The sequence below is a fragment of the Haliotis rufescens genome, unplaced genomic scaffold (genome assembly GCF_023055435.1).
Source record: "Haliotis rufescens isolate VD_foot unplaced genomic scaffold, xgHalRufe1.0.p SCAF_9, whole genome shotgun sequence".
Taxonomy (NCBI): domain Eukaryota; kingdom Metazoa; phylum Mollusca; class Gastropoda; order Lepetellida; family Haliotidae; genus Haliotis; species Haliotis rufescens.
In genome coordinates, this window is record NW_025964383.1 from 1,980,103 (window position 1) to 2,005,774 (window position 25,672).

The window sequence follows — 25,672 nt, forward strand, 5'->3', positions numbered from 1 at the left end:
CATGGAGGGTGATAGATGTGTAATTATGGTGCTGGATTTCTTTGCTGAGACTGTCAGGTTTCATATCGCTAGGGTCCCAGTGTTGTGCTACCGACCTTGTGTTTACTGTTTCAACTTGTAACATGGTCTCAGCGTTAAAATACCTGTCTTGTGTTTACTGTTTCAACTTGTTACATGGTGTCAGTGTTGTGCTGGGTTACTGTTACATGGTCTCGGTGTTGTGCTACCGGTGTTGTGTTTACTGTTTCAACTTGTTACATGGTCTCAGTGTTGTGCTACTTTAGTGTTACAACTTTTTACATGGTTTCACTGTTGTGCTACCGGTCACTACTGTTACAACTTGTTACATGGTCTCAGTGGTGTGCTACCGGTCTTGTGTTTACTGTTTCAACTTGTTACATGGTGTCAGTGTTGTGCTGGGTTACTGTTACATGGTCTCGGTGTTGTGCTACCGGTCTTGTGTTTACTGTTACAACTTGTTACATGGTGTCAGTGTTGTGCTAGGTTACTGTTACATGGTCTCGGTGTTGTGCTACCGGTGTTGTGTTTACTGTTTCAACTTGTTACATGGTCTCAGTGTTGTGCTACTTTATTGTTACAACTTTTTACATGGTTTCACTGTTGTGCTACCGGTCACTACTGTTACAACTTGTTACATGGTCTCAGTGGTGTGCTACCGGTCTTGTGTTTACTGTTTCAACTTGTTACATGGTGTCAGTGTTGTACTGGGTTACTTATTCATCATCTCGGTGTTGTGCTACAGGTCTTGTGTTTACTGTTTCAACTTGTTTTATGGTATCAGCGTTGTAATACCGGTCTTGTGTTTACTGTTACAACTTGTTTACATGGTCTCAGTGTTGTGCTACCAGTCTTGTGTTTACTGTTTCAACTTGTTACATGGTGTCAGTGTTGTGCTGGGTTACTTATACATCGTCTCGGTGTTGTGCTACCGGTCTTGTGTTTACTGTTTCAACTTGTTACATGGTCTCAGTGTTGTGCTACCGGTCTCGTGTTTACTGTTTCAACTTGTTACATGGTCTCGGTGTTGTGCTACAGGTCTTGTGTTTACTGTTACAACTTGTTACATGGTCTCAGTGTTGTGCTACCGGTCTCGTGTTTACTGTTTCAACTTGTTACATGGTCTCAGTGTTGTGCTGTTGTTACTGTTACATGGTCTCGGTGTTGTGCTACCGGTCTCGTGTTTACTGTTACAACTTGTAACATGGTCTCAGCGTTGTAATACAGGTCTTGTGTTTACTGTTTCAACTTGTTACATGGTCTCAGCGTTGTAATACCGGTCTTGTGTTTACTGTTTCAACTTGTTACATGGTCACAGCATTGTAATACCGGTCTTGAGTTTACTGTTTCAACTTGTTACATGGTGTCAGTGTTGTGCTGGGTTACTGTTACATGTTCTCGGTGTTGTGCTACCGGTGTTGTGTTTACTGTTGCAACTTGTTACATGGTGTCAGTATTGTGCTAGTTTATTGTTACAACTTGTTACATGGTCTGTGTTGTGCTACCGGTCTTGTGTTTACTGTTTCATTTTGTTACATGGTCTCAGTGTTGTGCTACAGGTCTTGTGTTTACTGTTACAACTTGTTACATGGTGTCAGTGTTGTGCTACCGGTCTCGTGTTTACTGTTTCAACTTGTTACATGGTCTCAGTGTTGTGCAGGGTTACTGTTACATGGTCTCGGTGTTGTGCTACTTTATTGTTACAACTTGGTATTTGGTCTGTGTTGTGCTACCGGTCTTGTGTTTACTGTTTCATCTTGTTACATGGTCTCAGTGTTGTGCTACCGGTCTTGTGTTTACTGTTTCATCTTGTTACATGGTCTCAGTGTTGTGCTACCGGTCTTGTGTTTACTGTTTCATCTTGTTACATGGTCTCAGTGTTGTGCTACCGTTCTTGTGTTTACTGTTTCATCTTGTTACATGGTCTGTGTCGTGCTACCGGTCTTACGTTTACTGTTACAACTTGTTACATGGTCTGTGTCGTGCTACCGGTCTTACGTTTATTGTTACAACTTGTTACATGGTGTCAGTGTCATTCTAGTTTACTGTTACAACTTGTTACATGGTGTCAGTGTCGTCCTAGTTTATTGTTACAACTTGGTATATGGTCTGTGTTGTGCTAGTTTATTGTTACAACTTGTTACATGGTCTGTGTTGTGCTACCAGTCTTACGTTTACTGTTACAACTTGTTACATGGTGTCAGTGTCGTGCTAGTTTATTGTTACAACTTGGTATTTGGTCTGTGTTGTGCTAGTTTATTGTTACAACTTGTTACATGGTGTCTGTGTTGTGCTAGTTTACTGTTACAACTTGTTACATGGCGTAACCTGGACCCATGCGATGTCACCATCTCCATTCATCATGAACCTGCACCATTTCTTCAGCACATGAATACAATATGATTGGACTGCTATTTGTATTATCATGTCATAAGATATCAGTGAGAGGGTCCATGTTTTCAGGAGGGAAATGCACTTATCCCATGGTTACACTGGCTAGTAAAGGATGCTGTGTTGTGAACCCATCTGGTGACATCATCCTCGGGCCCAGCAGCAGCTGCCTCCCTGGTGCGTCAGATCTGTTCAGTCCCCATAATCACCCTCTCAGATTCTCATCTCAATTAGGGCACAGCAGTACATACATGTAGTCCATTCTTAAACTGGAGGTGTTTGACACTTGCAGAAACAAGCACACCCAGTTCCAACATTTCATGCAAGGGTCCGAAGTCATAACATAGCCAATGTACATCCAGTCCTGCACAACACACACCTCTAGCACAACAAGCTTAAACCAGACTGTCTTCAAGGTCTTCAAAACAGTCAAGTTTGCCTTACAAGGAAGTGGTCATTTCATTTCTGTTGCAAGACTGTCAAAGTAACAATTTTGAAGGAATTGACAATAATATAACAGATATTACAAATATTGCTTTTTGCATAAAAGCATTAAATCTTTTTGAGAAATGGCACATTTTAGTGAGGTTTTTTCCCCTTCTCATGACATCTGTAAAGACAATTCCCAAGGTCCAAAGTCAATAACCGTTGACATGACAAATATGTTCAGAGACAGGTACGGTGGTGTCACTGGGATGCTTGTTGTTTATGGAAGGATGGAAAAACATTTTCTGTTATCAATGCTGGAACTGTATTCAAATTCATTTCAATATTTTCATGTAGCAAAGGCATAAAAAGAAAAACCTAGCACATTGATCATGTTTACATCCTAAATATTCTTATAAAACAAAACCAGAACCCCTTATTATTGTGATCATTTATTTGAGGATGAATATTTGTACATATTTACAAACAGCAGAAAAAGATGTATAAAAGTGTCTGCACATCCAGACAAAGTGTATAAATAGCCAGCAGAGACAATGTATGTACACAAGCCATGAGATCTAATACATATGTCTATGTACAAAGCAATTAAAAGATGTGTACATTTGAAAAGTCAGAAATTATTAAAGATCATATCTTTATTTTCATGAGTGGATCAATATTGTTTCATTATAACCAACATTTGAAACTTATAGTTCATTCAGATCTAACACTTATTTCTGTTCTCGCTCACGGCATCCTAGGTATTGCACCAACTGGTTGTATTACACATTTTAAAAAACACTCACCTTGCACAGATCTAGTCACAAGCACCTTCTAATGCTAAGATGGCAGCCAAATACTCATGAAATATTTGTATTGTTTAAAAACATGTAGCTTTGCACATAGTGTCTTGGTGACCTTCCACCTAACATACGACCATTGATCCCACTAACTGCAACCCTTTTCTCCTTCCAACTAGATTAGGACATTATGCTATGTAGACGAACACATTATCCAGGGTATGTTTGTGTGAAAGTAGAACTGGAGTATAAGAACGGATCAGTGGAATACCAACTAACTCCTACATTGTATTTCACATTGTTATTCTACAACTACTGTACATTGTATTTTATGTCCAGGACTTGACCACCCCTTTCAGATTGTTATAATACACATTTACACTGTTGTTACATGACATAGTTGATAACAGCCACAGTTGGTGTTGGGCTTGCATCCACAGATCATGTACAGATTGAAAGACATGTGGACTAGCTTCGATAATGGGTTGAGCAAATGGAAGGCAGATAACTCTATTCACATCAGCAAAAAAATTATCTCCCTTTAATGAACAAGCACTGTTTTTTTTTCATTTGTCACATGAGTTACATCCCTTGCTCTGTTATGAGATGTGTCTCCCATGTGAGACAAGATGGCATGTCCTTCGATGTAAAGGAACTATACAATTGTACTTCAGCTAATTTGTGTATGAAGGAAAACTTGTTTATTCTCATTTGATTACTCTTGCCAGTAGGACATAAATGTTACAGTGATGACCTGTGGCATTCTGTAATACTTGTGTGGTATTCCTCAATATATTACTCTGGCATCTTGACAAAGGTGTATAGGAATAGAGTTGTGCAGGTTGCCCAGAGGCCTGCCTTTAGCACCTGTACACTGTTACTGGAGTCTTGTTCCTTGACCTGGTCAAACATTCAGGACAGTATCAAGGACATAAACCTGATTCAGAACAAATGCTGTAAACTTGTTTGGTCCAGTTTATCTGTACCCTACACCCACTGCTGGGGGAATGAACACATCTTGTATAAGTGGTCTCAATGTGGGATTTCACTAACATGGCCTACTTTATGAAATACACATAGAATGGCTTTGAATTGGAAATATTGTAATGAAGAGAAAGGTCTAGACAACATGCAGCTTATTCCCCTGCACATTTCAGCAGTAATAGTGGATAAATAATTAATGTATGAACCTCCTCTAATTCAAAATGTACAAACAATAGTTTGTAAATACTTGTAGGAATATATAAATGTTAGAAAATATTTGTCTCTTAACAGACAACTGTCATTTGCATTAATGAAGCACAATATACATAAAATTGAATTAAGCACTACAACAGGTGAATCTGAATGACTAAAAATGACTGGTTAACAATGGCTGTAGGCCATGGACAGTACATAAAACACAAGTTAAAGCTGTGCAGCTGAGACAGAAGTCCTGTTGTTTCCATGGCCTACTGCAGGCAATGTAAGTTCAGTCTGGTCTAGGCAGCTATAGGAACCTCAAGCCTTCAATATCTACATCACAAGGTCCTTGACTGGCACCAATGGCATGACAACACTGCTAGCACTGTCCAGATATGTCTCTAGCCGTCATACCACAAGCTGCTAATCCATCCACACTTACAACTAGGCCATTCCATCCTTGAGAGGGTAAGAATCATTATGCTTCTCTATAAGTGGACACACACTGCACTATCGTCTATAACATGTTGTAGCACTTGATATGAATAACCATTGGTAGTGTCTGGCACAAAATAGAAACCAATGGTAGCACAAAATAGGAACCAATGGTAGTATCTGATATCAAATAGGAACCAATAGTAGCATCTGGCACCTAATAGACACCAATCTTGTAATAAATCTGTCCATGTTTGACATGGAACAAAATCAGTTGATAAATAGTGTTTGTGACGTGTGTTCACTATAAGACAATGGTGGGGAACAGTGAAGAAACACTGCCAGTAATGCTGGCGTCTCTTTGCCAGCAGGAGCTAGCCGCAAACACATTCTTCACTTTTTCTTCCCCTGACCCAGAAAGAACCATGTTAGTTTCTTTGATTGGTTTATGTCCCCAAGTGAATCTTGCTGCTTCTTGCGGGGAAGTGTTCCTGGCACCGCAAATGTAGCATCTTTCTTTGTGTGACGTAGACTTGCACTTCTAGCTGCCTTTCTCTTCCCTAGAAGCACACACAAGTACCAGTTAGGCAACACATGCATGCATTCATCCATTCACAGGACGTGTTCATACAGGAATTAAAATACAGTTGTATATTTGGCAAAGATGATTTCAGTAGATGAAGTTATGTTATCATGGAAACAAGCAGATCTGCTCATATTTTATTCAACAAATAAACAAATATTGCATAAGTTACAACTTAACTTGCATGTGATTTGGACACCAGCCCATGCTTGTCAATGAATGATCAAGTCAGTTTACCCTTGCTTGTATGACAAGTGACCATGAGTGGGTAGGTAGAGAGTACACAGTACAACATGATAGACATGCATGATACATTGGATAATACACCTTTTACCAAGGTACCAACAGAACTAGTTCTCAGAGTTAATCACTATTGTATGGGGCGCAAATAAACATGGCAAATGAAGAATACATTGAGGACATATCATATGAATGCGATCATAAATTGTTAAATTTATAAATGCAATTTTTAGAGTTAAGATGAAATGTTTCACAAGTAATTATTGATGATTTGACAAACGTAGAATTATTTGATAGCTATAATCTACAGGCTATATCGGTTGTGTGTAACTGAGCTACAAATCTCACTATATACAAAACAATAAACTACTTCAAAATTAATCCACACAAAAATGACCACATAATGTGTGCTTTAATAAATTAACATAAAAAAACTAAATCCATGAAGGATGAGGTGATACAGGTAGGTGGTACAGGCATACAACGAGTTGAAAGTAAAATGAGATTCCAGTCACTAAAGCTTGGCAAAGTTATCTCCCTTCAACTCAACATGACCAGTTGATTTACAAGTTCATCAAGTATTTCCTTACCATAAAAATGCTTCATTTGTGTTTTCCAAATGTCTGGTGTTGTTCTAGCAATGCCAAGCTTTAGTATGATATTTAGTAGTTGGTGAGAACCACACAAGACCAAATGCAGAAATATAGTACTGTCACCGTGGTTACCTCCTCCATACTGATCATCTATCACTTCGCTTTGATAACCATAAAAACAAGCCTGAAACCCACAAGTTGACATAGTAGTCCTTCTCCACACTCTCCAGCACAGTTAGTGACATAGACATGTTGGGTAATACACATATGTACATCTTCATCCAAGTGTACTACTGGCCATGTCAAACATATTAGTCAAGGGAATGACTGCTAGGTAATAATAACACCAAATATGAACAATAGTTCCTGAAACATTTATCAACTTTGCCCAGGCCTTTATATAGAAGTTTTAATAAAGTATATAAGGTCCATGCTTACCTTTTGGTTTTGCAAGATGTGATTTCTGTTTGAGGTTGTGGATAGCTGTCTGTTTTAAGTGCACAGGGATGTTGAAATCTGGAACACAATAAGGATATCATCAGGTCCACAAAACAGTGCCAACCCATGCTGCTCTACCTTCACAATGTACAATCAGCAACAGCCTAATGGCTGAACGTCTACTCACTGTTTTCCTGGTCATCTTTAACCCTCTTCCTCTCATCCTCGAAAGCCTTGAGCCACCGTTGCTTCACTTGGTCCGACTTGGCAACCAGCAGGTACCACTTGTCTCGCATGGTGTCGTGAATCTTCCATGCATGCTTTACTGTAACATTGTACTGGGCATCTGAACACAACAGAACACAACATTGTACTGGCATGTGAACGCAACGGGACATTGTACTGGGCATCTGAACACCACACCTCAGCTTACTTGGCTGTTTGCAAATCTTGATCCCTATGACATGGATCATTGCAGGTAATTTGATTATCTAAAGGTCATCATCTAAGAGGTGAAATATTACTGCTGACATAAAATACTCATTGTGAATACATGGGAACATTCTTCTGTGCTTCTAAGTAGAGCAGACTGATTGCTGACTCGGACTTGCATCCTTCACCTCCTGATGTCTATATATTACACTACAGAAGACTATGTTAATGGTGTCATCAGCTTACCCTTCCCATCAGCCAGCGGTATGATGTCACTGTGATCGAGGTCAACCCGACCTTTGTAGCAGAAACCATTCTTTTTCAGTAGATCCTGAAATTCACAAAGTGGCGTGTATGTCTGAAGTATTTTCTTGCACTAATAATACTAGCGATGCCTTTCACTCACGAAACATACACAAATATCTATTAATTGATTAACTGGTGTTGAAAAAGAAAAATCATACCTTTTTACAGTAAACAAGTTGATGGTCAAAAAGAAAGAAGTATCTTTCCTGTGACCAGCCACTCGAGTTAATCTTGTTCAGTTCCCCGGAGTAGATCAACTCCGAACTCAGCTGCAACAAGTCATCGCCCTGGGAACAAATAAACACATGATAAATAAATACAATAGTTATATACATTACTGTATTAACACATTCAATAACAACCCTAGGCTTATTTTCCAGTATTTTCCCAGCCAAATAGTCTGTTGGTCTCACCTCCCAGTCATCCACTGATGCCTGCCACATGGCAATCTTCTCGATACTCTCCATCTTGCGCTTCCTCTCATTGATGAGTGTGGCTATTTTCTTCATGGAGTCAAGTGCTGCCTTAACGAAGTGGAAGTCTTGGTGGTCTGGTGGTGTGTACTTGAGCAGCTCATTCAGTTGGAGGTGGTACTTGCAGATCTTCTGGACAGGGGTTAGCAGGAAACCCTCCAAGGGGATCTCTATCATATCCTGGAGCAGACGACATGCCTGGCGGGAGGGTAGACGGCATAACATTAGATCTAGTATAGGATATTTATGCAAGTACTGAGAAAGTTAATTTCCCATAAGAGTAAATGTTAATTTATGACACATTCATTGAATTTTCTATTTGAACTCTTTACCTCGAAAAAATGTCTGTATTTTTTGTTCCTGTACAATTCCTTGACCACCTCCCCCGACCCTGGATGGTTGTTGCAGTAGTCGGAGTAGATCTCAAAACTCTTGCTCTGAAACAAAGATGACATCTTCCATATATATCACATCATAATGTGTAGCTGGACGCAACCCACACACCAAGCAATTCACACGTAAGTTTGTGAATTCCCATCCTTATATTTCTACTGATAAAAACCTCCTTCCTGCTGCTCCACTCATTATTTACATTACATGAACATAACAGATTACATACAATAAACTCACATGTGAGAGGAAAACTTCGCCAACACCACTCATGTGAGGGGCTTCCTTGTTGAAAACTTTATCCAAGCTGGCAAGAAACTTGGTGGCAAAATTGTAGATTTCCTCTATGTTTCCGAAAATGATTGAGATCTTCTCCTCGGGGAACATTTCTGGTCTCTTTTTGGCCTGTTTGAGGTAACCCTGGGAAAAGAGACACATGATGGCTTGAGTATGTGCAGATATACAGACACAAGGTGACTTGAGTATGTGCAGATATACAGACACAAGGTGGCTTGAGTATGTGCAGATATACAGACACAAGGTGGCTTGAGTATGTGCAGATATACAGACACAAGGTGGCTTGAGTATGTGCAGATATACAGACACAAGGTGGCTTGAGTATGTGCAGATATACAGACACAAGGTGGCTTGAGTATGTGCAGATATACAGACACAAGGTGGCTTGAGTATGTGCAGATATACAGACACAAGGTGGCTTGAGTATGTGCAGATATACAGACACATGATGGCTTGAGTATGTGCAGATATACAGACACAAGGTGGCTTGAGTATGTGCAGATATACAGACACAAGATGGCTTGAGTATGTGAAGATATACAAACACATGATGGCTTGAGCATGTGCAGATATACAGACACAAGGTGGCTTGAGTATGTGCAGATATACAGACACAAGGTGGCTTGAGTATGTGCAGATATACAGACACAAGGTGGCTTGAGTATGTGCAGATATACAGACACAAGGTGGCTTGAGTATGTGCAGATATACAGACACATGATGGCTTGAGTATGTGCAGATATACAGACACAAGGTGGCTTGAGTATGTGCAGATATACAGACACATGATGGCTTGAGTATGTGCAGATATACAGACACAAGGTGGCTTGAGTATGTGCAGATATACAGACACAAGGTGGCTTGAGTATGTGCAGATATACAGACACAAGGTGGCTTGAGTATGTGCAGATATACAGACACAAGGTGGCTTGAGTATGTGCAGATATACAGACACAAGGTGGCTTGAGTATGTGCAGATATACAGACACATGATGGCTTGAGTATGTGCAGATATACAAACACATGATGGCTTGAGTATGTGCAGATATACAGACACAAGGTGGCTTGAGTATGTGCAGATATACAGACACAAGGTGGCTTGAGTATGTGCAGATATACAGACACAAGGTGGCTTGAGTATGTGCAGATATACAGACACAAGGTGGCTTGAGTATGTGCAGATATACAAACACAAGGTGGCTTGAGTATGTGCAGATATACAAACACATGATGGCTTGAGCATGTGCAGATATACAGACACAAGGTGGCTTGAGTATGTGCAGATATACAGACACAAGGTGGCTTGAGTATGTGCAGATATACAGACACAAGGTGGCTTGAGTATGTGCAGATATACAAACACATGATGGCTTGAGTATGTGCAGATATACAGACACAAGGTGGCTTGAGTATGTGCAGATATACAGACACAAGGTGGCTTGAGTATGTGCAGATATACAGACACAAGGTGGCTTGAGTATGTGCAGATATACAGACACAAGGTGGCTTGAGTATGTGCAGATATACAGACACAAGGTGGCTTGAGTATGTGCAGATATACAAACACATGATGGCTTGAGTATGTGCAGATATACAGACACAAGGTGGCTTGAGTATGTGCAGATATACAGACACAAGGTGGCTTGAGTATGTGCAGATATACAAACACATGATGGCTTGAGTATGTGCAGATAGGATGTCTTGTGTCAGAAACAATGATTTCTTGATTTTTACCAAGCAGTAGAACAAATATGACTTGATTTCTATTCAATGTGCACACCTATCTTCTTATCTTGTATGACTTGCAGAAAGCGTGTAAAGTTAAAAATTAAGTATTATCTGTCATTAATAGTGTCAACAGAGGAATACAAATTGGTGAATAAACTCATGTCTCACCTCAACAACATCACGTAAATGCTTGACATATTCTCGTTCTGCATGGATGATTTCATTGACAACATTGGCCCGACCTTGATCAGTGTTCATCCCATGGTTCCTGAGTTTCGGAGACTCCTCGGTTTCATCGTGTATGATCATGTCCTCGTCAAACCTCTCCTGATTCACCCACAGCTGGTCAAATACAGACAAGTCAAAGTCATCACCACTTGAAAACCCCTTGAATGCTTGGTTGATAATGTACCTCATTGTGAGAACTGAGTAAACTAGAACAGGGTTTCCATGTAGCACAAAAAAACCTTTAGCACTATCTAGCACAGGTACACTGTTTCACATTCACAGCTGAACTGCATCAGCAACTCAAGAAGCAGATGTAATACTCTCCCTAATTGGATGTATTCATTACAGATGCTTTTCTTAACCAATCAACAACCAAGTCAACAAAGGTGAGACAGTCAACAAGGAAACACAAAGGACCCCCTAATGAGATAACATGCTGCAACAAGAGACTGAGACAACACTAGCTGTACACAGGTAACAGTCAGCAGGAGCTTTGATGTGTGCTAATTGCAGGTGTTATCAATAGCCAGTCAGTCCTAGGTGATGAGGGGAGATTAACAGTTAATTACACTGTGTACAGTTCATCTATCTGTGTATTTAGACATCTTGCTACTTAATGTTTTTAATTGAAGTTGAATTCAAACTTAGGAATCAATGATGTTGTTGGTTGGAGTAAGTAAACATCATTAGAGAGAATGTTTCTCAACCGACTGTCCCTGAGAAGCATCTTATTTGACAGTGAATGATATAATAACACCATGCAGATGTAAACACAACAATTGATACCGATGGCTATCACTTGGAAAACACTGGTTTATAACAATCAAATATATGTTTAATTCCTTCAGTTGATGTATCTGGGTCCTACTGATGAACAACTATTATAGTGATTTAACAATACCATTATTAAATACTATGAACATACTATGCAGTAAAACTGTATCTTTATCTACAAAAACGACACATGTACACATATTTTTTAACAGCTGAATCTTACTTGCAAGTATTACAAAAGTCAAGTGCAAAATTGATTGAAGAAATTAGGAACACTTAATGTGATAATTGGGTTCTGGAACAAAAATAGCAGACATCATGAGCATGATGATCATGATTTCCTATATGAAAAAAGAAAACCCCCATTTGCCTTTTATTTAATCACGTAAAGTCCTCAAAAAGTCTTAGTGCCTAAATATGTGACAATGACTGATGAACTGACTTCGTTACACCAAGCACAACGTAGAAAGTCTTATGTTGAAATCTGGTGAGAAAAACTTGTGGATAAGTGAAAGCAAGAACTATTACTGGTGAAAAAACACCTTGATACATATTTCACTTTGTCGTACTGGCCCAAACTATGATGATCACATTACCAAATTGTAATGGTTGATATTGTCTTGCATAATCTGTGTATACTGAGAGTTATCAACAATTGATGTGGATGAAATTTTATCTTTCAGTGGCATTTAGCAGTTGAGGGTTCCACACAGTGATTGGAAGGAATGTGTTTGGCGGACATGACAGACACGAGTGTGTATGTACTCCTACACACTATTTGTTCACCTTACTTTTCTGGACAAACATTCCAGACACATATTCAATTTCTCGTAACATAAACTTCCTGTTAGAAATGCTTCCTGTACCCAGTTTGTGATATAGCAGGTCTTACCCGCACAAAGGCTGCCGGGAACCAGCCCCGGCGCTGCTCCGTACACCCGAACCACCAGTCCTTGTCCGACATGTCCGTCACCCGGATCTGCTCCCCTGCTCGGAAACCCAGCTCATCCGGGTCCATGGTCACATGATCCCAAAGGGCCTCTGCAAAGGTCCTCGTCTCCTCCTGCATCTGAACACACAACCAGGCACTGCTAGAAACATGCTCACAACTCTCAGCAATAGGTCTTTCAGTTCTTCTATTCATAACATAGATATTATATCCATACCGTTACAGAAGGTAAATCTAGTAGGATCTAGTAGATATTTGTCAAAATACTTCACATGACGAGCCTCTGTACCTTATTAAAACTGATTCTAAAAGAACTAACTCATTGTTATCATGGGGATATTGGAGAGTCTGCCAAGTCAGTCCCGTCTGGAAGGGTGGCAGGCACAACATGGAAACACTGGGCAATATGTACTGAAGCAGAACATTCTGTCTATATTGTTACATGGGGTGAAGACATTTGGAATGGCAATGCACCACAAATGATATTAATCATGCGAATATATTGCTGCATGCAGCAGTCTGATAACATAATCCTGGCTGAGGTTTGTGCAAGATGCACTTTTCCAAGTGTGATCCAGATGTAATACCGCCATTGCCTATATTGTCAACACCAAGTCAAGTAACCCCTGGCATGATCTCAGTGTGGGGAGTACATTACCTCGTCCAGCGTTGCCAGCGCCATCTGAGAGGACCTAGTGCTGGGACATTTGTCGTGTATCGTAAATTCCACGGAATATTCCGACTCGTCGGAGGAATCGTCTCCACTTCTCTGGCTGTAGAGGCTCTGGTTGTCCGACCCTGGGGAGAGATAAGTAAACCTCAAAGTATTCCTGTTACATTAGCAGCCTCATGAGAAGGTGATGCTTCACGTCTACCAGCCTACAGACAGCAGCTGAAGAGACAGCACCGCCAATGTTTGCAAGGCACATTTCCTAACTGGTGATACCATATCACAAGTCTCCAACTGACCGCAAGGAGGGAAGCAGATAGGCCCCTGTTTATGGTGTGATACTGTCAACACTGGTGATATGGTAGTACATTGCAGTGCCAGGATGAGGGGGGAGGAGTGTCCTCCATTCCAGGAGTCAGGTGGTTGCCAACATCAGTTAACATGACAGACTTAGGGACACTACTTGGTGACAGGGGCATATATCCTACATTAGCTAACATGACAGATTTAGGGACACTACTTGGTGACGGGGGCATATATCCTACATCAGCTAACATGACAGATTTAGGGACACTACTTGGTGACTGGGGCATATATCCTACATCAGCTAACATGACAGATTTAGGGACACTACTTGGTGATGGGGGCATATATCCTACATCAGTTAACATGACAGATTTAGGGACACTACTTGGTGACGGGGGCATATATCCTACATCAGTAAACATGACAGATTTAGGGACACTACTTGGTGACAGGGGCATATATCCTCCATCAGCTAACATGACAGATTTAGGGATACTACTTGGTGACGGGGGCATATATCCTACATCAGTTAACATGACAGATTTAGGGACACTACTTGGTGACGGGCATATATCCTACATCAGTAAACATGACAGATTTAGGGATACTACTTGGTGACGGGGGCATATATCCTACATCAGCTAACATGACAGATTTAGGGACACTACTTGGTGACTGGGGCATATATCCTCCATCAGCTAACAAGACAGATTTAGGGACACTACTTGGTGACTGGGGCATATATCCTCCATCAGCTAACATGACAGATTTAGGGACACTACTTGGTGACAGGGGCATATATCCTACATCAGCTAACATGACAGATTTAGGGACACTACTTGGTGACGGGGGCATATATCCTACATCAGCTAACATGACAGATTTAGGGATACTACTTGGTGACGGGGGCATATATCCGGACTTCAGGATGAGTCTTCACAAGTCTTAATGGTGTCAATGATAAAGATAGGTGATGTCAATGTAACTATCTCCAGTCTAATGTGTGTTTCTATCAAACTGTACAGACAGATGTTACAACTTGTCCACATTCCCGGGCAGTGCTTAATGTAAGGAAGACTACTGTATGCATTCCTGGTTCATTGGATCAGTAGACCAGTAGATCAGTGGTCTATGCTTCTCAACTCCTCTTGACGTCATTCAACAGAATTCTTATCAGCAACAGGTCCCTCTAAATCTATCAATGTCAAATTCCAATCAAAATATTTATTGTTGGTTCATAAAAATAAATAAAAGAGACCAAACTATCATACCTGAGTGACAAAACATCTACAAAGATCCTCCTTATGAACATCAGTTGAAAAATACTGTATCGTGTGTAGCAGCTGATAGTGGGCTATCACATAGATTAGGTAATCAGCTGCTGGGGAGCTCTCTTTCCTCTAGTGATCAACTCTTGACTGGCATTACATATATGTAAACATAGATATAAAACATCTCCAGACATTTGAAATGATTCTTTTTTTTTCATATTTGATTATGTTGAAGAAAGACACTAACCTCAAAGTGTACTTCACCTATTCAGAGGATTAAGTAAAGCTGACTGGCCCTAGCCCGCCATCGTCTAAATCTGTTCGTCTAATGTCTCTGGCTCGTAGAATTTCAGGCTGTTCAGTGGGTGTCTATGTGTTATCACTATTCAGGGGTAGTGAATGTTTCAAGTTAATGTCCATGTTGAGTAAAGCAAGGGATGTCCACATTAATGGACTATACTGTGTGATGCCAGATCAGCTAACCCATAAAAGTTACACCACCTTCTCAGAACAATTAAACCGGCTGATGTTCAACTTGTTGATCAGATGGATCCATGTGACTGAGGCAGTGGGTGAGGGTTGGGTCATGTTTGTGTCATCACCTCCCATCATCTTAACAACACACACACACTCACACACACTCCCTGGTATTGCAAGTCTCATGGTCCACCTACGTATCTATGCACTTCTCGTACCTGAAGATGCAGAACACAATATGCCTTGCCATGTTTTATTAACATTTAGCAGTAATTCGCTAGATGGGTTTATCATGTTTATAGGCAGCATTTATCTTACATTCCACCATTTATTCCCTCTATAAGTAAGCCTACTTTTAACAGACAAAATTCACCTCGCACATGTAATCCCCCATTTACTCCCGTGTTCATCAGCAACCGGCAATTACATCACTTCCATCCATTCACATGCCTACGTCGCGTTCTCTGCCGTACGTCACGTTCTCTGCCGTACGTCACGTTCTCTGCCCTACGTCACGTTCTCTGCCCTACGCCACATCCTTTCACCAAAGCGTCATGCCGTGCTTACTATCACTTTTGGCATTCTCTTTTTTATCGCTTGAATTTCTAAACTTTACAGCATACCTACATACAATATCACTATAAAGGTCTGCATATAACTACTTTCAACAAACTTTTGCAAAGCTGGGCAATACGCCACCTGATCACAACTGAGGCTCACATTGCCGTACTGCTTCTTGGGAAATAAAATACAACACGATCACATAATCATGATAATACTATTAGAATAATACCAAGAAGACACCCAACACGGGTTTATAGTATACCAACAACCTCTTGGTAGCTGTGCCACAGGCAACTTGAGAAGTTCTTGTGAAAACAGCACACATTCCATTTTGTATAAAGATTAAAGTATTTAAAGTGCTTTCAATAAGCCTATCATGCCATACCAAGCATGTGGCCTTTAGTAACTGTGATCCTGCCCTTATTTATGATACTGTCATTACTTTTAGAAACATGACACAAAAGTTTCCTTCTTCAAAAGGAGTGCAATAATAGATCTCCAAAGGCTTTCAAATAGATCATTAATATTCAAAACTACAAGGTAAACACTAGCCATTCTTTGGTTATTTACACACATTGTGAAACATGGTCAGTTTCAGTCATTCATTCATTGCACATAAGCAGAAAAGCTATGTACAGAAAACTAGGGGTGTGGCTTTCTTTGTTAGCACTACACATGCACATTTCTCCCCGGCCTGATGAGGGGTTTGTTGTGTACACAGATACATGAAACACCATCAAACCTTTACCCTTGCCCGACATGGTCAGCTTATTCAGTTGGCAATAAATTCATTTGATGAGTTACTTTTGTCATTGAGCATATGCAGTCTGTGCCAAAATGAGTCATCTTGCCTGTGCCCAGCCTCATGTTCAGTATTCTTTAGTATTATAACATGGACTAATATGACCCGAGATTATTTGACCACACAGAATGTTACTGGACTCGGGCATCTGACTAGTAACTCCCAGCCGGTGTGTGGACTGTGGTGCAAGGCCTGTACACCACTTAACATGTAGGAATAATGAATCTCCTATTATTAATATTTCTACTAACCAATGAGACTAAGAAAGTTCTTCTTCCGGTGTAGTTTATCCAGATTCTCTGGCATGCTGTGTGAGCGCACCATGACTGGAGCCTTGCTGTGGGACTTGCTTGTCAGTGTTGCAGTCTTGTCTGCTCGGGTTTTGATAGGGTGGGGTGTGGACATCTGTAATAGAAACAGCTAATACATCTCCTGGCATGTACAACATCTACATCCACACCATCCACATTCAACATTGTAACACATGTATAGAGATCGGGAAACATTGTGAAGGACACATTATTTCCTAAAACATATTTCATCTGTCATGATCATAGACATCTTCAGAGTATTGTTTAGTTTGAAAATCTTCAAATTTTCCAAATTTAGTTTACTTTATATTCATATTAACCATGCATGACCTCCAAGTACAGGGAGGCATCACCCACCCACCCCACCTCCCACTGCCCTGTCTACAAGTGAAGCATATATCAACTAACCACCCGTTTTGAGCGGCTATTGAAGGCCATGGTAGCTGGGATTCCCGGCACTCCCTGAATATGTGGTCCCCACGGACCCTCAGCGATGTCAGCCGAGAAAAAAGTCTTGGAGAATAATCCATTGCTAAACAGGGGCGTCATCCTGGCAGATGCAGCCAACATATCCTCACTGCCATGTGCCTCTCTTGATAGCAGGTTCCTACTCCAAAGAGAATGTCACTCCACAGGAAATCTCCTGTGTTGAGAGTTATAGCCCCAGTAATAATCCAGATAGTAGTCAGCCATTGCAAGCACACAGGCTGGTGTTGCTTCTCCACAGGCTCATATTACATTCAGTGACATTTCCCTGTTGCACATGTGCACTGCACTGTTTGAATCTCCAGCTCCCTCTTGCATGATGGGAAGTGTGGGGCAGTCTATGTCAACTAACATGGAGAGGGGGGGTAGGGCGGTATTTGACAGACGTTTTTGCACAATTGTTTTCCTGAAAACTTTACAAAAGTTTGTTAAATGTTTGTTACATGATTCAATTGTCAATTTAGAGAGATTTTCATATATTTTGTATAAGGTCAGCAGGCTGTCCCATACCATCCACCCCCTGGTCAAGGAAATGGATTAGTCCATGGCTTTAGCCAAGGTGAAAAGTTTTCTACCTGGGTATTGTGTATTATTTGCCTTGGGTTACTAGCCTCTCTCCTTGAGTCAACATGGTCTAGCTACAGACACAAAGGCTGTGTGAGCCAGAGGCTAGAGCATATCAAGTCATCCACTGACACCTTGGACAAAGCCTGGCTGCTTGGAGAGGCAGCCCCCACAATGTATGAAGACATCACAACTGACCTGGGGCAATCACTCTCCAGCCATTCTAGTCAAATGTCTATCGTCCCACACTTTACCTGATTTCTGACATAATATAAGCTATCATATTTTACTACTATTTTTATGAGGCTTGCTCTCCCAAATTGTGAACAAGCACTACGTAATCTTAGCAAACATGTATGCTTCTTCCTGATGAACAGTTGACCCAAAGATCAATATAGTCTTTGGATGACCTGACTATCTGTGAGACAGTCATTATCACTCAGTGGTCTAAAGCAACCCTAATAAAATCAAGCTGGCAGGTGCTGGCTGCCTCACTCTCGGCCAGGCTTGAGTTGTACATATGACGATATCAGGGCAACTCTTTTTAATGAATATATTGCTAAATCTTATAATGTTTTAGATATACCTGATATCGACAAACTTTGTTTAATTTTCAGTGACCCCAGTGTGTGTTTTATACTTGCCAAAGTCTGCTTTTTAATTCTTAATCGTAGAAAGCATCTATTATATGGATAACGTTTTACTATATCATCTTTATATCATTTATGTATAAATTTTATGATAATTTGTCTCTCATAATTCTATTGAATGGTTCTGTACATTCTATCTATGTCAAGTTATACAAAGCTGTTTTATGTATGTACAGAAGTGAGACGTTAATAAACTATCTGTCTGTCTGTCTGTGGGAGAAGCTTGACAGCCTGTTCCACACAAGTGAATCAACAGGTGGGGGCTGATTCATGAGAGTGATTTCACAGTGGGATTATGAATAACTTAAATCGGAGTCTCTAATCTTCACACAACCTGACGTCTTGAAAACCTCCCAACAGCTATGGAACCCAAGTTATTGAACTTTGTACAACCTCAGTAACCAACACCAATCAGAAACTCAACTATTGTCATTTGTCCACGGTCAACTGACGGCAGTGAAGTCCTCCCCTGATTCAGTAATAATATCACTTCAGGCTACACAACCTTTCACAATTCTTCTGTTTCAAGGTTGATAATTCTGGATGCTTTAGGATATAATTTATCATTGTAGTTTCCAGGGCTACCTTCAATTTACTTTCATGCCGGATAATCACCATTTAAATATTCAGCTACTTGAAATTATTGTAATAATGTCTAATGAATATTTACCAAAGATTTCTCTGTGTCTTCATAGATCACTGTTTATCACTGAAACTCTTCATAGAACTGCACAGCCATAAGAATCTCTGTCCACATAACCCCTGAGTGCACCCTAGAGGAATCTTACTGGACAGCAGCTGCTGCAGCCTCAAATGCCTTCTATCCCCAGCCCCCTTGACTAACCCCCACCCCCCCACCCCACCCCCATCCTGCTATATAAGCTCAAGGACTAAGGTTATGGGAGAAGCGGTTAACGGCTGAAAAAACAGAGTGTCGCCATAAGTCCATATCTTTGTGCCTGTGTGTTACAGAGGTAGAAAGAAAGATCTAGGTGTAATTAGGCCTCAATCCCTTGTCCAAACAACGGCAGCTTGCACTCCTGTGTAGAGAGTAGCCAGCTTTGACAGTGAGAGCAGGGTGGCATCTTACATTGTCTCCACTTAATTGATTTAGCATTTAATAATTACAGAAGATACAATAAATTTTGCTTTCAACAATTACATGTGATTATTTTGTGATTATTTTGTGATTATTTTGTGATAATTGATTTGGGATGTGATAATAAAAAAACAAAACATCAATGTTATGAAGAAACAAAAGATTTTTTGCTCCATTTCAATTAATTGTTTGATAGGCATAACTTAGAAGTTGATGGATGACAAAGTAGACACAATGTATGGATAACAACTTCTTTATTTACTGTAAAGGCGACGTTTTGGCATAGATCCTTATACCGTTGTCAAGTAAGGCTGATTAACATTTCAATTAACTGACAAATATCTTACACTATTCCAAATCTTGGATACTTACAGAATAATTTAAACATATCATTATTCAATGAATCTGGATTGGCAAACATGCCAAGAAGGCTTATGTTAATACTTCTCCTGTATAAGTTAGCCGCATTCCAGAAAAATGATTCTTGATGATAAACCAGATACTTTTGACATAAGCAAGTGGTCATAAGCAACAGCATGGTGTTTGAGTAGAGGAGGATTTACACATATATGTGCAGGATTTATAGTCTCACCATATAATGCAAGTTTAAACCGTTCGGAGGGAAGAATATGAATGTACTGATGTCAAGATTATAATCTAAATTACTAGTTTTTTCAAAATTAGCATTTTCATATAATGTAGTGTTAAGATGTACTCACTCAGCGTAGAAAATGAATGAGTTTCATTTATATTATGTCCACAAGAACAAGCTGCATTATCAGAAATGTGTCTTTCATATCAATGTGCATTCATATCACTACAATCATGTCTGGGGCTGATGGGGTAGCCTAGTGGTATAAAATATCTGCTAATTACACCGTAGACCCGGGTTCGATTCCCCACATGGGTACAATGTGTGAAGCCCATTTCTGGTGTCCCCCGCCGTGATATTGCTGCAGTATTGCTAAAAGCGGCGTGAAACCATCCTCACTCTCATTATCACATCTGAGGCAAGAATGTACAATCTGACAAATTCTACTACCAAAATTTAGATCAATATATACAAATTGATGTAAAACAAATATGTTTACAATTCATGTAGAGGAAATCATTTCATTTACTATTGACATACCATGCAGGTAAAAACATAAATGTATCCTATTCAATGCTTGTATATATTTTAATGTTTGGGCATCGTTAGATACAAAACTCTTTATAGGATGTTTTTGCAAATATGAAATAGAAGACAGTTTAAGATAACCAACTCCTGGCTGGCTTGAATGCCAATCTGAGGGGTGAGCTCCTCCAGAAGTGTCCCAGTGTTTTTTGGAGCACAGTTTCAGGGTACTACACATCCCACCACTGAACAACCTACTGCCAGTTCTGGCGACCTCCATAATACACAACTCAAGCCTGCATTGCATGTTCAGTCATCATTTAGTCATGTGGATAAAGACACAAACCTCGTCCAGAGATCCATATTTCCCTCCCTTTGGTTTTGATGGTAGTATTTTTGTTGTCCAACATTTCAATATGAATGACCAGAAAGCTAGACAGCAATCCTCCATTTTGATGTGATATTTTGAAGAAATCCCACGCATTAGTTACGTGGGAATCAATGACATCTACAAAACACTTGGCTGTGTGCAGATTTGCACTACCTGTGTGTATTGATTACTGAGTTGAAAGGTAGACTACTACGTGGAGAGTGAAGCCAGGTGGAGTGACAAGACTGCCCAGACATAGCATGTGAGAGCAAACACAATCAAATATCTACTGCCAGTCTGCCCAGACATAGCATGTGAGAGCAAACACAGTGAAATATCTACTGCCAGTCTGCCCAGACATAGCATGTGAGAGCAAACACAGTCAAATATCTACTGCAAGTCTGCCCAGACATAGCATGTGAGAGCAAACACAGTCAAATATCTACTGCCAGTCTGCCCAGACATAGCATGTGAGAGCAAACACAATCAAATATCTACTGCCAGTCTGCCCAGACATAGCATGTGGGAACACCAGGAGCAAACAGTCAAATATCTACTGCCAGTCTGCCCAGACATAGCATGTGAGAGCAAACAGTGAAATATCTACTGCCAGTCTGCCCAGACATAGCATGTGAGAGCAAACACAATCAAATATCTACTGCCAGTCTGCCCAGACATAGCATGTGAGAGCAAACACAATCAAATATCTACTGCCAGTCTGCCCAGACATAGCATGTGAGAGCAAACACAGTCAAAAATCTACTGCCAGTCTGCCCAGACATAGCATGTGAGAGCAAACACAGTCAAATATCTACTGCCAGTCTGCCCAGACATAGCATGTGAGAGCAAACACAATCAAATATCTACTGCCAGTCTGCCCAGACATAGCATGTGGGAACACCAGGAGCAAACAGTCAAATATCACTGCCAGTCTGCCCAGATATAGCATGTGAGAGCAAACAGTCAAATATCTACTGCAAGTCTGCCCAGACATAGCATGTGAGAGCACCAGGAGCAAACAGTGAAATATCTACTGCCAGTCTGCCCAGACATAGCATGTGAGAGCAAACAGTGAAATATCTACTGCCAGTCTGCCCAGACATAGCATGTGAGAGCACCAGGAGCAAACAGTGAAATATCTACTGCCAGTCTGCCCAGACATAGCATGTGAGAGCACCAGGAGCAAACAGTGAAATATCTACTGCCAGTCTGCCCAGACATAGCATGTGAGAGCACCAGGAGCAAACAGTGAAATATCTACTGCCAGTCTGCCCAGACATAGCATGTGAGAGCACCAGGAGCAAACAGTGAAATATCTACTGCCAGTCTGCCCAGACATAGCATGTGAGAGCAAACAGTCAAATATCTACTGCCAGTCTGCCCAGACATAGCATGTGAGAGCAAACAGTCAACTATCTACTGCCAGTCTGCCCAGACATAGCATGTGAGAGCAAACAGTCAAATATCTACTGCCAGTCTGCCCAGACATAGCATGTGAGAGCACCAGGAGCAAACAGTGAAATATCTACTGCCAGTCTGCCCAGACATAGCATGTGAGAGCACCAGGAGCAAACAGTCAAATATCTACTGCCAGTCTGCCCAGACATAGCATGTGAGAGCACCAGGAGCAAACAGTGAAATATCTACTGCCAGTCTGCCCAGACATAGCATGTGAGAGCACCAGGAGCAAACAGTGAAATATCTACTGCCAGTCTGCCCAGACATAGCATGTGAGAGCAAACAGTCAAATATCTACTGCCAGTCTGCCCAGACATAGCATGTGAGAGCAAACACAGTCAAATATCTACTGCAAGTCTGCCCAGACATAGCATGTGAGAGCAAACACAGTCAAATATCTACTGCCAGTCTGCCCAGACATAGCATGTGAGAGCAAACACAATCAAATATCTACTGCCAGTCTGCCCAGACATAGCATGTGAGAGCACTAGGAGCAAACAGTGAAATATCTACTGCCAGTCTGCCCAGACATAGCATGTGAGAGCACCAGGAGCAAACAGTGAAATATCTACTGCCAGTCTGCCCAGACATAGCATGTGAGAGCAAACACAGTCAAATATCTACTGCCAGTCTGCCCAGACATAGCATGTGAGAGCAAACAGTCAAATATCTACTGCCAGTCTGCCCAGACATAGCATGTGGGAGCAAACACAGTCAAATATCTACTGCCAGTCTGCCCAGACATAGCATGTGAGAGCAAACACAATCAAATATCTACTGCCAGTCTGCCCAGACATAGCATGTGAGAACAAACACAATCAAATATCTACTGCCAGTCTGCCCAGACATAGCATGTGAGAACAAACACAATCAAATATCTACTGCCAGTCTGCCCAGACATAGCATGTGAGAGCAAACAGTGAAATATCTACTGCCAGTCTGCCCAGACATAGCATGTGAGAGCAAACACAATCAAATATCTACTGCCAGTCTGCCCAGATATAGCATGTGGGAACACCAGGAGCAAACAGTGAAATATCTACTGCCAGTCTGCCCAGACATAGCATGTGAGAGCAAACACAGTCAAATATCTACTGCCAGTCTGCCCAGACATAGCATGTGAGAGCAAACACAGTCAAATATCTACTGCCAGTCTGCCCAGACATAGCATGTGAGAGCAAACACAGTCAAATATCTACTGCCAGTCTGCCCAGACATAGCATGTGAGAACACCAGGAGCAAACAGTGAAATATCTACTGCCAGTCTGCCCAGACATAGCATGTGGGAACACCAGGAGCAAACAGTCAAATATTTACTGCCAGTCTGCCCAGACATAGCATGTGAGAGCAAACAGTGAAATATCTACTGCCAGTCTGCCCAGACATAGCATGTGAGAGCAAACACAGTCACATATCTACTGCCAGTCTGCCCAGATATAGCATGTGAGAACACCAGGAGCAAACAGTCAAATATCTACTGCCAGTCTGCCCAGACATAGCATGTGAGAGCAAACACAATCAAATATCTACTGCCAGTCTGCCCAGATATAGCATGTGAGAACACCAGGAGCAAACAGTCAAATATCTACTGCCAGTCTGCCCAGACATAGCATGTGAGAGCAAACACAGTCAAATATCTACTGCCAGTCTGCCCAGACATAGCATGTGAGAGCAAACACAATCAAATATCTACTGCCAGTCTGCCCAGATATAGCATGTGAGAACACCAGGAGCAAACAGTGAAATATCTACTGCCAGTCTGCCCAGACATAGCATGTGAGAGCAAACACAGTCAAATATCTACTGCCAGTCTGCCCAGATATAGCATGTGAGAACACCAGGAGCAAACAGTCAAATATCTACTGCCAGTCTGCCCAGACATAGCATGTGAGAGCAAACACAATCAAATATCTACTGCCAGTCTGCCCAGACATAGCATGTGAGAACACCAGGAGCAAACACAGTCAAATCTCTTTTGCCAGTCTGTGCAGACATCACTGCCAGGATACATGGAAGTTAGTAAGATGTCTCAGCAGGCATTGACTGAATACAAGGTTGTTAACAAGATCTCTTAGCAGGCCTTGACTGAATACATGGAAGTTAGCAAGATCTCTTAGCAGGCCTTGACTGAATACAAGGCAGTTAGCAAGATCTCTTAGCAGGCCTTGACTGAATACATGGAAGTTAGGAAGATATCTTAGCAGGCCATAGCTGAATACAAGGATGTTAGCATGATCTCCTGATGGGGCCTTGACTGAATACAAGGATGTTAGCAAGATCTCCTAATGGGGCCTTGACTGAATACAAGGATGTTAGCAAGATCTCCTGATGGGGCCTTGACTGAATACAAGGATGTTAGCAAGATCTCCTAATGGGGCCTTGACTGAATACAAGGATGTTAGCAAGATCTCCTGATGGGGCCTTGACTGAATACAAGGATGTTAGCAAGATCTCCTAATGGGGCCTTGACTGAATACAAGGATGTTAGCAAGATCTCCTAATGGGGCCTTGACTGAATACAAGGATGTTAGCAAGATCTCCTGATGGGGCCTTGACTGAATACAAGGATGTTAGCAAGATCTCCTAATGGGGCCTTGACTGAATACAAGGATGTTAGCAAGATCTCCTGATGGGGCCTTGACTGAATACAAGGATGTTAGCAAGATCTCCTGATGGGGCCTTGACTGAATACAAGGATGTTAGCAAGATCTCCTAATGGGGCCTTGACTGAATACAAGGATGTTAGCAAGATCTCCTAATGGGGCCTTGACTGAATACAAGGATGTTAGCAAGATCTCCTGATGGGGCCTTGACTGAATACAAGGATGTTAGCAAGATCTCCTA

The 25,672-nt window shown here is 41.1% G+C and overlaps 1 protein-coding gene and 1 long non-coding RNA gene across 5 annotated transcripts in view; one reads left to right on the top strand and one right to left on the bottom strand.

Annotated features, from left to right (window-relative positions):
• Positions 1–3,274: 3,274 nt before the first annotated feature.
• The window catches only part of LOC124110386, a 143,262-nt gene continuing 120,864 nt past the window's right edge, over positions 3,275–25,672 (bottom strand). For 2 of the 4 annotated variants that reach the window (XM_046469725.2, XM_046469724.2), the window contains 12 exons: positions 17,025–17,178; positions 13,342–13,481; positions 12,627–12,803; positions 10,901–11,074; positions 8,948–9,127; positions 8,650–8,754; positions 8,258–8,515; positions 8,003–8,131; positions 7,785–7,869; positions 7,294–7,452; positions 7,107–7,184; positions 3,275–5,812 (listed from right to left, as the gene is read on the bottom strand). In XM_046469725.2, coding sequence (XP_046325681.2) covers positions 5,646–5,812; positions 7,107–7,184; positions 7,294–7,452; positions 7,785–7,869; positions 8,003–8,131; positions 8,258–8,515; positions 8,650–8,754; positions 8,948–9,127; positions 10,901–11,074; positions 12,627–12,803; positions 13,342–13,481; positions 17,025–17,178 — 1,806 coding nt within the window. In that variant the 3' untranslated portion in view covers positions 3,275–5,645. Of the gene's footprint in view, positions 5,813–6,800; positions 6,853–7,106; positions 7,185–7,293; positions 7,453–7,784; positions 7,870–8,002; positions 8,132–8,257; positions 8,516–8,649; positions 8,755–8,947; positions 9,128–10,900; positions 11,075–12,626; positions 12,804–13,341; positions 13,482–17,024; positions 17,179–25,672 lie in introns of all 4 variants that reach the window. The other 2 variants (XM_048391489.1, XM_048391488.1) reach the window with 2 other exon arrangements.
• On the top strand, positions 11,308–12,982 carry LOC125377569. The gene is made up of 2 exons (XR_007219754.1): positions 11,308–11,434; positions 12,418–12,982. It is a non-coding gene; the product is annotated as an uncharacterized LOC125377569 (long non-coding RNA).